This window comes from Natator depressus, chromosome 2 (genome assembly GCF_965152275.1).
Source record: "Natator depressus isolate rNatDep1 chromosome 2, rNatDep2.hap1, whole genome shotgun sequence".
NCBI lineage: Eukaryota > Metazoa > Chordata > Testudines > Cheloniidae > Natator > Natator depressus.
The window spans coordinates 96649028-96664713 of record NC_134235.1 but is presented as its reverse complement, the minus strand read 5'-3'; the positions used below and the strand labels follow the sequence as shown (position 1 = coordinate 96664713).

Below are 15686 nucleotides of genomic sequence, written 5' to 3'. Positions count from 1 at the left end.
GCATATTTTGTACTTTTTTTTCCAGAATGTTGAGTTGGTGCAGAATTATTTTGAACATGTTTTGGAGAGTTTGTTTTGCTTACATATTGCAACGTTATAGTAATTGTACATTTTTGTTGCACAATTTGCTACATATATGTTTAAATAATAAGTAAATAACAGCGTTGTCCATCATGTCTTCTTGGTATAAGCATGTGAAGTTTGAAACTGTGTGAAGTTGCTAATTTATAACACTCTTGTGAAGTGCTAAGGGTGCTTGACATTCACTGAAGTCAGTGCCAGTTGAAAACGCTCAGCACCGCACAGGATTTGGCCCCAGATTTATTTTGTTATGAGTAAGAAAAAGTGAATCAGGCATTACTTCGTAAGTTGTCTGACCAAAACATTAACTAGGTAGTTTAGTTATTGGCCAGGCTGCAGTGACCTTCAATGGGCTAATGGGTGTGCTTGTGTGGGGCTATATAGCTGCACGGGGGGGCTACAGTTTGCTTAAACTGTCTGGAAAAAATGATGATGTTGATTTACTTTTTTGAAGAATTAACTGACATGCCCACTATAGTGATCCTTGATAAGCTCCTGCCCGTGGAAACACCTTTAATGTTCTCTTCCCCTGTTTCCTATTGAGATCCCCAGTGCTCTCATACTCCCCTTATGTAAGAGATGTCATCCATTTTTACAAATGCCATAGATAACCCCTGCCCTCTCTTTATGGATCCCAGTGAACTCCCACATCTTTCCTGTTTTCCTGCAACCCACTGTAAACATCCCAATGCACTCCTTTACTCTCTCATAAGAAGCCTCTGCTGTACTTCTGCTTCTCAGAGTCTTTCCAGTGAGTTTTATATGTATTTGATTTTTAGGAATTCCATTAATTGTGAAATGGGCTGCAACACCATCCACTTTAAAGATGCCTTGACATCTCTCATTCCTTTCAGAGACCTTTGTTGCTCCTGTAAATACTCAATATGATCTTTTTAAAAGCAAACCAAATATGCTACAAAACTTTCCATTTATAGATTCAAATGTATTCCTGCACCCTCCCATGGAAATTCTTCATGCTTTTCTCCATGCTATCTTTATAGAGATTGCAAGGCATCTGCCCCTTCTGGAGATTCCCTCCAGAGACTTTCTGATGCACTCCAATTTCCCTTAGAGGTTCCTCTATCCTATCCTGTTTTGCTGCCTTGTAGATCCTCCTGGATTTGCCCATTGTTTCCTCCAGCTGCTAGCAACAGGATGTTTGTCACCAATCAGAAGATTTAGCCACCCAGTATATAAATAACTTAACAAAGGTTCTGCACTGCTTTACTATGACTGAGCAGAACTAATAATAAAACATGCACCATCTGTTTTTTTAAAATCATAAACAGCAGCCTTCTAAAATAAACCATTTAGCGTTATATTATTTCAAAAACAAACAAATCGCCTAGCTATGTGTTATTCAAATAACAAACTGTTTGAACATGGTTCAAATTCAGCCTCATCTATAATGTATAACTTCTATTCTAGATTGTTGCTTTATTTATTTATTATGTATTTGTGTATCCAATATTTATATTTTATGGAGCCTATGTGGAGTAGCATCTGGGCACCTTAGTTTTTCTTTAGTCTCAAAATCCAACCTCATTATTGTGCTACAGAAAAGCTTCAGAAGGACAGGTTTTCAAAAGTCCTGAGCAGCCACATCCCCAGTAGACGTCAATGGGAGATAGAGGTCTCCAGCAACTCTGAAAATCAAGCCCAAGGAACTTCCACATTAGTTAATTAACATCCTGTTGGACCAAGTGAGCCTGTACTCTGGCTCTGATTGGACTTGATACAAGAATTACTAGGTGAGATTACTGGGCCTGTGTTATGCAGCAGATCAGGCTAGATGATCCTTATGGTCCCTTCTGGCCTTAAAATCTACAAGCCACTTGAAAGAAAGAACGAGTTACACAGGTGAAGGTCATCTAGTGAAATAGGATGTGAAGTGAGTTTTACACCAAGAAACTACAGCAGATGTGTCCCACTTTATCTTGGTGCATTTAGATCTGTGCTATTGTCTTCCACTTCAGAAGTTCAGTTTGGAAAAAAAAGGAAACAAAAAATATCTTCCAGCTTGGAAATCTTCACTAGATTTTTATTCAAAGTACAAGAATTCTTCCAATTCTGCTCCTGTCAAGGGCTTATAGATTGAAACCTTTGTTTCCTAGTTCGTCAGAGTATATTTTCTATTCCTTCATTCAATACTTTGTTCTTAGGAAGCTATCACCACTTGCCACATTCCTGCCTCTTTCCCCCAGTGTAAAAGTCTCTGGAAATGTCCAGAGACTCTGGGGAGGGGGCAAGAGAGGCCTTGAAGGGCATGTCCCCTATCCTCAGCAAACATAACACATGACCAGAATGACCCTCCTTCTCGGAGAAGCTGTGGCAACCTTCAAGGAGGGTGTATGTGTGGGTATGAAGGTGCTCCCTGTTGCTAACTGAAGACAAGAAATTGATGAGGCCTTGCACTTGTACTGCCCCAACTTATTTAAATCTTATTATGAATATTCCAAATTCCCGCCCCCCGCCTTATAGATTAAAATGAATAAAACAGCTTGCGCCTGAGTCTCCACTCCATCTGAGATAGGGGCTATGGGGACGTTGTTGTGGCTCTGTGATTCAGAGCATCTCAGCCCTGAAGCGAGATGTTTGTGCATTGGGGCAGCCGTAACTTATGCCTACAAGGATTTGTGCAGCAGAGTTCATTTTTGTCAGGCACTCTCCCACCTACATCATCTCCCCCTTCCCCCCCTTACGTTGTGACGGGGCATCTGGAGCAGCAGGTGACAGAGCCACCTCTACCACTCAAGAGTTAACTGGTACAGGAAGAACTCTCTACTGCCTTTCTCCTGGCACAGTGCACCACATAAGCAACACAAAGTGGCCTTAAAGTTGCCTCAGCAGACCTGAGAATCCAGCCCATGAAGGTTTAAACCAACTGTTAGAGAAAACTGAATGGCTGCATTGTATGTAGGATTCTGTGGTTTGGATGTTAATTTGAGTTTGTAGTTAAATTAAATAGATTCCAATTATATAAATGTCTTGCTTTCAGTTATAGGTATTGGTATCTAAATTCATTAACTGGTATATTTAATTAAATTTAGGGTTGTTTTTTAAAATGTCTTCTGCTTAACAATTAATGCTGATTGTCTGCTCAGATATATCTGCAGTCCCTTTAGTTTGTGGGCATTTAACTAAGACCTATATTCTGAAACAACAACAGATAATTGCAAAGAACATAAATGCACACTAAAGTGTATAGACACATAGTGTCACAGGGTGATTTTACGGATTTAATTTTTAAAGCCAATATATCATAACCGATTCAATAAACTGAACATTCTTTCTTGTTCTTCTTCTCCTTGCATTGACTAGTCCTGGTTGAGATGGCATTGCATAAATTGTGCAGCATTTCCATATTTCTGAAGAATTTTTTTCATGCTTTTAGGCTTTTGATACAGTGACCTACTTCTGAGACAATAAAATAAAATCTATTGAATACATAGATGCACTGGACCAAACTCTATCATGGCTTATATCTTGAACTATCCCAGTGAAGTCTGGGGAAAAGGTGGCTCAGAATTCTAAAAAGTCCAGGAGAAGTTGTGACAAAGTATGTGTCATATGTATTTGTCACCAATCTGGGGAGACCAAATCTTATGAATTTTGACAAAAATATCAAGACCAGCACCTTTGTTTCCCTTGTTTTCTTTCTCATGAAGATAAAGAGACAACCTGTTGGAAGCTGGAATATGCATGTCAAGGAGAATGATGATGTGATACACTGTGATTCCTGAACAATGACTAATCTAATCTCAAGAGATCATCCTTTCTTGAAATATTTTAGTCCCTTTCACATTTCAGTTCTGGGCTTCTCTTGAACAGTGTCTTCAGACTGTGCCAAACCTTGTGAAATGCTGATTTGTATAATGTGGACACTTGTCTACTAGGGCACAGAGCTGAGACCAATCTCGTTTCACGTAAGTCACGCGCTTGGCTATAAATAGGGTACAACGTATCTCAGAAATTAAAGATAGGTGTGTGTGTGTGTATGCACTAAAACAGCAAGCTGCATTATATTCATTAAATTTGTTCACTCGTATCCCCTGGAAAACTGGTATTGTTATTAACATCCACGAGGCTGATTTTTGACAATGACAGTGGCTCAACTATCAACTGGGGTTGCAGACCATTCAGATATCATGAACTGCAGTGTAAGTTCCTCTAGCCATAGTAACCATGCCGTGCAAGGGTTTGTGAAGTAGACAAGGGGATCCAGTGTGCAATGTCTGGAAAGATAACCACTTGCATTAGCTTGCTGCATCAAAACACCAAAGGGATGGCTGTCTGGTGCGCTTGCCCTGAAAACATCTTTTGTGTTCACTAATAAGAAATAGGGATGGAGACAAAGACAATTATGACCGTAGCAGATTTTCATAATGGAAAATAAAAAGAGCTTAATAGTAAAATGGCAACATGTTTTGCATTATCAATTGTTGCTGTGGTCTTTAAAAATTTCTGGGAAATAAGTGTATAGATATTCTCCCACAATTGCTTGTAATATTCTACTCAACTAAATGTTATAACAAAAATATTGAATATTGATTTTCTCCTTTCTAAATTTTTAAGATCCGGACTTTAAGGACCTGGGAGTTTTGAAACCATTGCCAGGTTGGTATGATAGATATTTCATAAAACTTGGAGGCCTTTGCCTTCTGCTGTAGAAAATATTTTTTGCTTGCTGTTCAGGTTTCATTTTTGTGGTATTTTGTTATTCAGTTTGTGAGTTTGAGATGGGAGGACCTGAAGGAATTGTGGAATCTGTGCAAATTGTGAAGGAAGGAAAAGCTTCTGATATGGAGGCAGTTGACTGTAAATGGTACATCCGAGCACCACCACGATCCAAGGTCAGTCCTGCATCTACTCACTGATTTGGCACTTAATTTAAGAATACAAATATGGTGTATTTTTTTTGTACACACGAGTTTTGCTTAGCAATTTTGCAGTGTTGAACTTTTAAACTATTATTTTTCTTCAGTGTTGGAATGTGATGTATCACCTTGCTGTCACAGTAACCTTCATTTGCTATAAATAACAATGTGGGCAGCATAATGGGTAATTTTCTCCAACACATCTTTGCTCTGAGCTTCAAAGAATCAGCAAATCTAGTTAACTGTGAGGTGATGTATCCCTTTATTTTCCATATTTTACTCCCCATCTTTATGTTGACACTAAGATCATGTGTCCAGTATATGAAATGTTTAAAAAATATTGCCAAATCCAATAGTATCATCTTCTGTTTGTCATCCTGGAAATTAGTGAAAACAGAGCCACGGTAAATTCATATATCTTTAATCTGGGCCCTATACTTCTGAGAGCGTCCCATTGATGAATAGACTCCCCATTCTTATTTTTCCTCTGTAGCTGTCAAAGTTTTTGTCATTGTTTCTTCAATAGAATATAGCAAAGGGATATTTCCCCTTAATCTAATCGTTCCCTTCTTTGGTTTTATTATAGTGTCTCATTTGTCCAGGGCCAGCTCAGTAAAGCTGGGCAAATTTTTTCAGATAAATGGTTTCTTCACCCAGTTTGAGATCAACAAAAATATTCAGAAATTTAGATTGAATTCAACTGATAGTTTTGATGACTTTTTTTCAGTCAAAATGCTTCATTTTAATGTTTTTGAAATGAAACATCTTGACTCTCTAGTTTCAAGCCAATGTTTCATTTTGAAATTTAGCTAGTTTTATTTTTAAAAAATGATTAAAATGAAACAAAATAGTAATAAAAATTTCAGTTAGGGTTTGACCAGAAACATTTTTTTTTTGGTTTTTTATTTCAGCCACCAAGTGAAAAATACATTATTTTTTGCAGCTTTACTCTGCAATGAACACTTGGATTAATTACAGATGGATAGCACACCATTTCTCCTCTCTTCCGGAGTGGAATAACTTTGCGCTCCTTACCTATTTCCACACACATTTTCTAAAGGCAGTGCAGCAGTTGATGTTCAAAAAATGTTTTTTACCAGTGACGTGAGGGCACTACCCCCTCGGCAGAACTGCCTCAGAGTACAGGCTTTGCAAACTAGAGTCTGTGTGCACACCAACTTTAGAAAGCTGGGTGATACATCATTTTGTGTGTTATTACAGAGCAGAATGAACAGAATGTGCCTATCTTTTATAACATTTTGGCATTCAGTACCCAAAAGGAAAAGGTGCCTGAGAGTTACATAACATTAGATGACAGATTTGTGGCAGCATTTCTCTATTCAATGAAAGTTTGAAGGAAATGTGGAATGTTGTGTGGCAAAGGATAGAACAGGATTATTGCAAATACCTACTTTAAGCTCCTATTTATTAGATTACTTTCATATAATTGCAATATAAATACAGGCTTTCCACTAAATAGACGGGATTCCCATTCTCTGCTAGAATAAAGAGCTATGACCGATGTTGAATGTGTAGACTGAAAACGATTATTGCACCATACTGCAAAATTAGTTATTGATAGGTGTATCAGCAAAAAACCCAACATTTGTGCTTCCCTAATTCTGGGCTGCTTTTGGAGCTGGCATAGCCTGTAGAATAAGTTAGGGCAGCGCCCAGTGCTGCTCTGATTTATAACAGCTTTGCACAGATGTCTTTGTTGTGTTCCACAGTTCAGAATAGCCAGAATGCAAAGTGCACCAGCCACGCACCCCTCCTCATCCTTGATATGCTCCTATTTCAGGAGCTGCACAGGAGGGTGGCATAGGCCTACCTACACCACCTAGGCACCAGGGGAATTAGCTGCAGCAGGGGTCCAGGTGAACAGGATTTTGAAGTCAGATCTAGAGCGAAAGGAGCTTTTCTTTCACACACATTATTCTTGGCAGTTGAACAAATCCTTTCTTTATTATGTGCTTTGTTTTGGTGCCTTATAAAGAACTGATTTTTTGCACACAAATATTAAGGCAGTTATTCTGGGAAGTGGTTTGAAGCTTTTCCTAACCTGCCTCATCAATCACATTGTCAGCTCAAACTTTTGGTGAATGATTAAAAAAGAAGAACTCATCAAAAGTGATTCACAATGAAGAGATTATAATCTGACTGTTTTACTGAAGTTATATATTATTCATAGTTTACAATCTTTCTTTTCCTTTAATATAGTCAGTCAGAGCTTTTTGTTAATTTCAAAGCTAAATAAAAAATAGTACAATTTAACCAGCATTTCGTTTTTCATTATTATGATAAAAATACAAACCTGAAAGGTGACGAGACAATTATTTAAACCACAATGAGATCAGCGGATATAAATTATATATGCCACAGCTGCAGAGAAGCTTTATCATTTTTGTTGGTAATAGCATTGGCATTTGCAGCGGCATCTCAAAGCTCTGTAAAAACGAATGCTCTAAAACGGTGCTGGTCCTTTGCTCCCCATCCCCCCCCAATATAACGTGGAATTGGTGGTTTGAAGAAAAGGGTTTCATTGAAATTTTCTGACATAAATGTGGAAAAAGAAGATACCGTGGTTATGTTTCTACTTTATAGTATGTGATATAGTTAAATAAGAAAGACCTCCTAATGCTGAATATGGTCATGTGCAAGTGCTTACTTCAAATACTAGCAACTCAGTTATTCCACATTGAAATCGGTGGCAAAACTCCCAAAGACCTGAATGAGGGCTAGAACAGGCCTTACATTTATTTTAAAGGACTCAGTTAACTTTTGTGTGAAAGTCTCTTATGCACTGGCATTACAAATAGCACTTAAAATCAGAATAAATGAAATTAGAAAAAATGCTCTCATTTTAAGTTGGATCACTTTAAGCCTGACCCAAAGTTCAGTAAAAATCTTGCTGCTGACTTGGGTTTTCGATCATGAGCGTTGTGAATTAGCACAGTCAGTTTTACTCTTTCTTCCAGCATAATCAGTTTGCTAGTCAGCTTCCACTATTTGTGTGGGTGTTTCACACATCATCAGGTTAGAGAAATATAGGAATATATAATGATAAAACTACACAAATTGGCAGAGGCATGAAGGAGCAGGTATAGTACCTGAGATTACTTTTAGCTCTTTTTTTTTTTTTTAAGCTGACCAGATACCAACTTGTCAGAGTCCTTTTAATTGTGATTCAATTTTTAGTAATGCACTGAATTAGGTCTTTGATCTTGTGAAGCATTGTGGGACTGATCCAAACCCAACTGAAGTCAAATGAAAGGCACTGATTGATTTCAATACGCTTTGGATCAAGGCTTGGTTTCCTTGTGTGACGTTCTGAATGCACTCAACTCCTGTGACGATCACTGAGAGTTGTGAGTACATGGAAACTGACAGGATCAGGTCTTCCTTGGCTTGAATGTACAAATCTACATTTTGGTTCTGGAGCGGCTCTCTTTCTTTTGCACGCTTGACACACAGGTTTACGCTAATTATTTGAATCCAATGCATCAATGCTGAGTTCTGACAAATCTATATTTACTATACCAAACTGTGCTCCCAGGTAATGCCAGAGCTGAAGTCCTGTGACTGAAAATAGAATTGGGACTAGGAAACAAATATATTTTATTTATGAACTTCAGACTGTTGGCTTGTTTGCAAACAACGGAGAGGTGAAAATCCACATTATCATCCTGTTTGTTCCTTGTCTGCTGTCATATTAACCTACTTTCAGAAATAGGCTACTGTTTTATAAGATTAAAGGGTGGTAGACCACCGGAGGTCTTCAAAACAGAAGCCTGCAGAAATAAAGAGGAATGTGTGAAGTGAATGCCTATAGTGAATGGATGAATAAATTGCGCCCAGTGTTACAATATAGTGTGAGAATGGTATTAAGTAAAAGTGATGAAAATTGCCCTGGATTTATTTTGTCAGGAATGAAAGCTGTTACTCCTAAACTAGTCTTACTATTATTATTCAGCTTTTAGAATAATGCATTTGTGTGTTTTTTGGAATGGGAGTGTAGTTGGCATGAAAGATTCAGCCATACTTTCAAATGCTCCTTCCTTGTGGAGAGTGCAGTTGGGGTATAAATATAGTAATTAACTTCAATGAAGTGGTGAAGGCCCTCTGGGGTTCCCTATCAGAGATCCACTTGTGAGAGTAGATCCATACTCCGCACTTTCTCGAGAACTGGTATATTGGTAAAACACTGGTTGCAGTCCCCAGGAGAGGATGTGGGTGACACTGCTTGTCACAAATGCCAGATCACGGTATGATGTTGGGGCTGACCTCAGAAAAAGCCATGTATTCCGCCATCCCCCTTTACCATAACTTGTAACCATAGTGCCCATCTAAGGAGCATAGGAAAGTAAGATAAACATTTACGTCTCCATCTAGCGCAGGATGTTATGCAGAGCTGCACCAGTGCAGGACGAGCACTGGGGGGCGGGGATTTGCTTCAATGTCTGTTGTGCTTCTCCTTGCGCACAGGGAATGAGCAATCTGCTCTATTCAGTAGAATGTGACAGATTGTACTCCACAGCATATGAGCCATCAGTACAGAAGTGTCATGACCCTGTCTTTCCCACCCACCCCTTTTTTCAGAGTCTTGCTTTGGCAGGGGCATATGCTTCCCCGAGCATATGGGCTGCTACTGTGGAGAGGCCCTGCACAACGATGCAAGGAGGAGGAAATATTCCTGTTTGCCTCTCCCTGCTCCACAGGAATGCCAGGAGACACTCACAATCTGGCCCTTTAAAAGAAAAGTAATTGCCTAGAATTCACAGTCATCTGCTGGTGGCCTGTAGAGATCTGGCTGAGTGCTTGTTGGAGACTCTCTTGCTTGTTTCCAGCTCCTCCTACAGATATGCCGAATCTTCCCAGCAAAGAGAAGCCTGGAGCTTGTAAAAGACTACTGGATACAAAGTAGTCTGTATCAGGGGCTAATGCTATTTAAGAAGTGGAGGAGAGGAATTAGGAGCTACTGTGAGGACTGGAATCTCCTATGGGACTAGAGAAACCAGCTGTCAGTAACAGAGGAACATCTGGGGTAGTTGGGGTGAGGGAGGAAGTAGGAGGAGAATGAAGAAGTTGAGGACCAGAGGGAGAAGAGGATGAGGTGTTTGGGCAGCATTCATGTGCAGGAGAAGGTAGCCGGGGAAAGAGAGAAGAACAGAACAGATAGTAAGGGAGGTGACAGTAAAAGCAAAACACAGATTAACTTTTAAAAAATACACTTATTATACATAAATAGCTCCTATTTTCTACTTTGCCATGTAAGTAATTGCTATAGATGCCCCAGGGATGAATTATATATACTCATGAGTGATAGCAGAGGTGGTCCCCAAGACAATGTGCCTTTAAAAAGGTCAGTACGGTGAGGAAAGTTTGACAACACACGAAAAAGAGCAATGTAATAATTCTTCTGTCAACTTCAACTCTTAATTGTGTGTGTTACATGCAAGTACAGTACTGTAGATAGAACTCAATGAAATAACATTTTGCAGACAGAAGAGTTTATGGATAAAAGCAAAGTGTTCCACTTTTATAGATCAACACAAATTAAGTCTCTTCAACTTATGGTTTCTTATAAAATCCACTAACTGTTCAGGAGTAAAAATCACATTAGAGCAATTTGGTTGGAACACAACCCTCTCAGTCATGCTCATCAGTGTATGACTACTCCAGTACATCCACTGGGAAAGAACTTGAGCTAGTAGCTAGAGAATGGGATTGGAGGTCAGGATTTCTGGCTCATAGTTCTGCTACTGATACACTGTTACTTTGGTCACTTACCTGCTCTGTGACCCGGTTTCCTCATTTGTAAAATGAGAATGTTCACATTCACAAGAGTGTTGTGGCTTTCAATTAATGTTTGTAAACCATCTTTAAAACCTGGGGTGAAACATACTATGTAAATAAAAAATAATGCACAATATTATTAAAATAAGGACTAGGTGAACATAATGAAATCAAGCAACCCTATTTTCATGCTCTGGCTTGATTATCACAAATCCTATTAATAGCATTCTCTAAAGAGAGACTACTTGTCAGGGATAAAAAAGTACCAATGGATTCAATACTGTATCTAAAAAATTAATAGGTAATTTGGAAATATACACTGTGAAGTGGCAGGCTGTTCAATAGTGTCCATTCATTCTAAGCAGTAGGAGTTTTGAAACATGAGTGTAGATTCCTCCATATTATCTGGGAGGAGTTGTGCTTATATACTTTCTCAAAGCCACAAAAATAGAGAGGTCGTGCTCTTCCCCTTCTGTCTTTTCATGGGAAGAACTATTTGAAGTCAAGATTTTTTTGTGCAGAAAGTTCATTGGAGAGAGAAGTAATGCTGATTGCTACGTCAGTTGGATGGGGTTTTATTTTTGTTTTTTCTTTCGAAGTAAAGGTGCAGCTTTGGGATACATTCAATCATTGGGTTCAAATACATGTATAGATGTATAGATTGATTGATTTTTTTTCTCTGTAATTTAACTTTCTTCAATATTTTCCTAAGGTGTGCTGCTTATCCTTTATGGTCTAATTGTATATCATGTGCCTGCCTAACCTCTGATTTACTTTCTGTAACACTGGTATGTTTGATTTTGCTTTAATTTATTAGGAAAGGCTCTCAAATCAGTAATATGGCTTCCTCTATTGGAGGTCATATAGATTTTAATGGAGAATAAGTTTTCCTTAAAATGAATAAACTGTTTTACTGGATTCTCTAGCCAGGATGATTATTTTAGTTACATTTGATAAGATGGCTTAAAATTCCAGAAAAAAATATTTTTTTTTTATTAAAGTCTCATAGGGTTTTAGCTTAATTTCTCTGAAACACGGTTGGTTTCATCCCTTTGACTTAATGATAAGGGCTTTGTTGATAAAGACCGAGATGGTGGCCAGACTGCTTGAGGAAACATGAAGAGATTAAAGTTTGGGTTCTGAATGGCTTCTCGATTCTCACTTCCTGAGTCAGTGGAGCTTAGCCATGTCACAAGGATGACACACATTGACTGTCTGGAGGGAGCTGCAAGTATTTGCCTTATTATTCTTCTGGCTGGGTGAGTAATTGAGCAATATTGTGTCAGTACAGGAAGAAGTTTCTGACCTGTCATCAGGCTGGGTGATTAGAGGACACACTTGCTTCTCCTAAAAGGGATACATTTAGGAGTTTAAATTGGAAGCTCGGGGTCTCAGAATAGGGAAGAAAAGAAGCATTTGGACCTCCTTTGGACTAGACTTTAGAACAAGGCAAAATGTGATGAAGAATAAACAGTACTCAGTTAGTGTATTGATGTAAAAACAATAAAAGTGGCCTGTGTTTTGTCACCTCTAAAAGCAAAAAGATGGTGATCTGATTATAGTTCAAGTGTCTATTTTTCACCACAGGGAAAAGTGCTGTTTAATTGTTCTTGTTCCTATTTTGGTTTATACAGTTATTTTGTTGTTGTTGTTCTTTTGTAGATCTATTTACGATTCTTGGACTATGAAATGCAGAATTCAAATGAATGCAAAAGGAATTTTGTGGCTGTCTATGATGGAAGTAGCTCAGTGGAGGATTTAAAAGCTAAATTTTGTAGCACTGTTGCTAATGATGTGATGCTGCGTACAGGTCTTGGGGTAATCCGCATGTGGGCAGACGAAGGCAGTCGAAACAGCCGATTCCAGATGCTCTTCACATCTTTCCAAGAACGTAAGACTCTAAGCACTCTATCTTTCAATATGTCAAATGATACAAGTCTCATAAACTGTTAATGACACTTTCTTCATACAGAGTAAGAACTGAAAGAAGTTCCTTAACAAGCTATTAAAATCGCAAGCCAGGTTTTTATTTCATATGTTACACTGTGTGATGATTTGTGAGACAGTGGTTAGACGACAGGACTGGGAAGCAGAAGGTCTGGATATCAGTTCTAACACTCAATTGTTCTATGACCTCGAGCAAGTCTCTTAACCTCTGTCCACCTCAGTTTCCATTTATTTAAGGTGAGGGTGATCAAACTGAACAGAGGTTTCTGTGAGGCCTAATTACTGACTGTTTACAAAGTGCTTTGAGATATTAAGATGAAGGGCACTGGAGAACTGCAATATGATTATTTTATCACTAGATGATGTGTGTATATTAATAAGCAGGTACATCATATCCTGTTAAGTAAGGGATGATGGTTTAAATTCTTTTATTTAATTTTTTAGTAACCATAGAAGTTATCCAGAAACTTTACATGAAGTTATGGTTTATAAAAGATACAAAAACCTAAATTTGAATAATATTCATTTTTGGCAACCTCTTGTTTAATCTGTAGACTAAAAACAGCAACAACTCCTGCACTCAGAGTAAGAGGAAAATACAGTCAACACTGCCAGCTGCCAAAAATGATTAATTTAAACCAGTTGTGATAAAAGCATATGTTTTTGTTTAATGAAAATAACATGGTTGTTTTTTAGGAAAGGACTATATGTTTTTTATTTATTTATGAACAATGATTATTGTTATATTTAAACATATAATCTTCAGTGCTATGCATCTCGCATCTGATGTACAGTACAGTGAAGTAAGTAATAAGTGTCCTGGGGAGGAAGGGGTAGGTAACACAAATATAGGCAATAGCAATAACTTGTAGCCAGATAGACAGAGTTCCACAAATAAAAAGATTTGGTTTACCAGAATGCCATCAGTGACTAGAATGTGTGCATAATCCCATCAAATACATTCTTCATCTGCATTCTGTATGTATGCTATGATGAAGCAATGATTCTGTAGAGGTGAGCCTTTGTAATTCCTTAGTTTGACTCTGATTAAATATTCTTGACGCTCTACTGACCTGCAACTATGTTTGTCACAGTTCTCTCACATTGCAGCCTTAAGGGTAGTTTGTGTTTCTCTTGTCTATAAATCAAGCCTGTGTGTAAAATATAGAGAGAATCCTCTGTTGAGATTATACTGTTTTTTGCTTTGTTTCCTTGTCTGGAGAAGTCTTGAATATTCAAAGTCTGATTGATTGGAAAAAAGAAAAAAAAAATCTTTCTCTGTTACCTTAGAATCCGAGAAATAGGCATTGAGGATTCACTGCTTCTAAAGAACCAAAGAGTAATGCATACGATCATCAACTTATGACCAAGATTTGAGCAAATATATGTTTACGAGGCTTTGAAATTCAAAATTCAATCATATCCATGGAAAACTATTTTTTAAAATTTGTATTCCATGAAACCTGGAAACAGTTCTGTAAACGTTATTCAGCCAAACCCCCTCCACCCCCCCCGAAACCAAAACATATCCAACAACAGCTGGTGAGTAGCCGCTTTATAATAAACATCATGTGTTAAACCATATTCTGGCAGGACAGTTGAAAATTTTTCCATGTCACATTAACTGGTTAATTTCCTCTAAACTGTCACTGACATGTTAAAATCTTAGCACACATTAAAGGCTAAATTCTGCCATCAGAAGCATCTACCACATCAGTTGTCCAGAGATGATTATGTACATAGAAGATTATTGCTGTGTGTCTGAGTTCAAAGTTAACGCAGATATATGAGGGCATGGCTACACTTGCAGATGTCGAGCGCTTTGATTTAAGCCAGCCTTCGGAGAGCTCAGTAGGGAAAACGCTGCAGTCTGTCCACACTGACAGGAACAAGCGCACTGGCATGGCCACATTTGTGGCACTTGCAGCAGCATTGGGAGCGGTGCATTATGGGCAGCTATCCCACAGAGCACCTCTTCCCATTCTGGCGCTGTGGCTTGTGGGAAGGGGGTGGGGGGTGTGGGGCATTCTGGGCCCTGTCTCAAAGCCCCATGATGCATCGGTTTGCATCCCAGCAATCCCTGTGCTTCCGTCCACATTTGGCGCCATCTTTCAACGTTTTTTGTACTGCGCGCTCTGTCTTCCCTTTTGGTCTGCGGGAATGGAGCCCGAACTGCTAAGGAGTATGCTGGCAAGTCTTGCCAGCACATCACATTTGGCAGTCGAGTTATTCCTTATGATCCAAAGTGACAATGAGGGCTCCGACGATAATGTCGACTCGAGTAACGCATATGACACGAGTTTGCTTGTGGCATTCACAGACATGCTCACCATGGAACGGTGCTTTTGGACTCGGAAAACAAACACTGAGTGGTGGGATCACATCTTCATGCAAGTCTGGGAGGACGATCAGTGGCTGCGGAACTTTCGGATGAGAAAAGCCACTTTCATGGGACTGTGTGAGGAGCTCGCCCCACCCTGCGGCACAAGGACACGAGATTGAGAGCTGCCCTGACGGTGGAGAAGCGGGTGGCTATTGAAGTCTTGAAGCTGGCAACTCCAGACAGCTACCGATCGGTCGCTAACCAGTTTGGAGTGGGGAAGTCGACCGTTGGAATCATGTTGTTGCAACTTTGCAGGGCCATTAATCACATCCTGCTCAGAAGAACCGTGACTCCGGGTAACGTGCGTGACATTGTGGATGGCTTTGCACAAATGTGTTTCCCTAACTGTGGAGGGGCAATAGATGGCACACATATTCCAATTCTGGCACCAGCCCACTTAGCCTCCGAGTACGTTAATCAGAAGCGGTATTTCTCTATGGTTCTCCAGGTGCTTGTGGATCACCTTGGGTCTTTCATTGACATTAACGCAGGCTGGCCCGGAAAGGTGCATGACGCATGCATCTTTCGCAACACTGGCCTGTTCAGGAAGCTGCAAGCCGGGACTTTTTTCCCAGACCAGAAGATCACCATAGGGGAAGTCG

General features: G+C 39.2%; 1 protein-coding gene across 4 annotated transcripts in view; it reads left to right on the top strand.

Moving 5' to 3' along the window:
• NETO1 (neuropilin and tolloid like 1) overlaps nt 1–15686 on the top strand; it is an 83243-nt gene that overhangs the window by 49132 nt on the left and 18425 nt on the right. For all 4 annotated transcript variants that reach the window (XR_012638109.1, XM_074944717.1, XM_074944716.1 and 1 more), the window contains exons 5-7: nt 4657–4698; nt 4807–4934; nt 12417–12645. Coding sequence is in view for 3 of the 4 variants with exons in the window: in XM_074944717.1 (XP_074800818.1) it covers nt 4657–4698; nt 4807–4934; nt 12417–12645 (399 nt within the window). In the remaining variant the exon portion in view is untranslated. The remainder of the gene's footprint in view (nt 1–4656; nt 4699–4806; nt 4935–12416; nt 12646–15686) is intronic.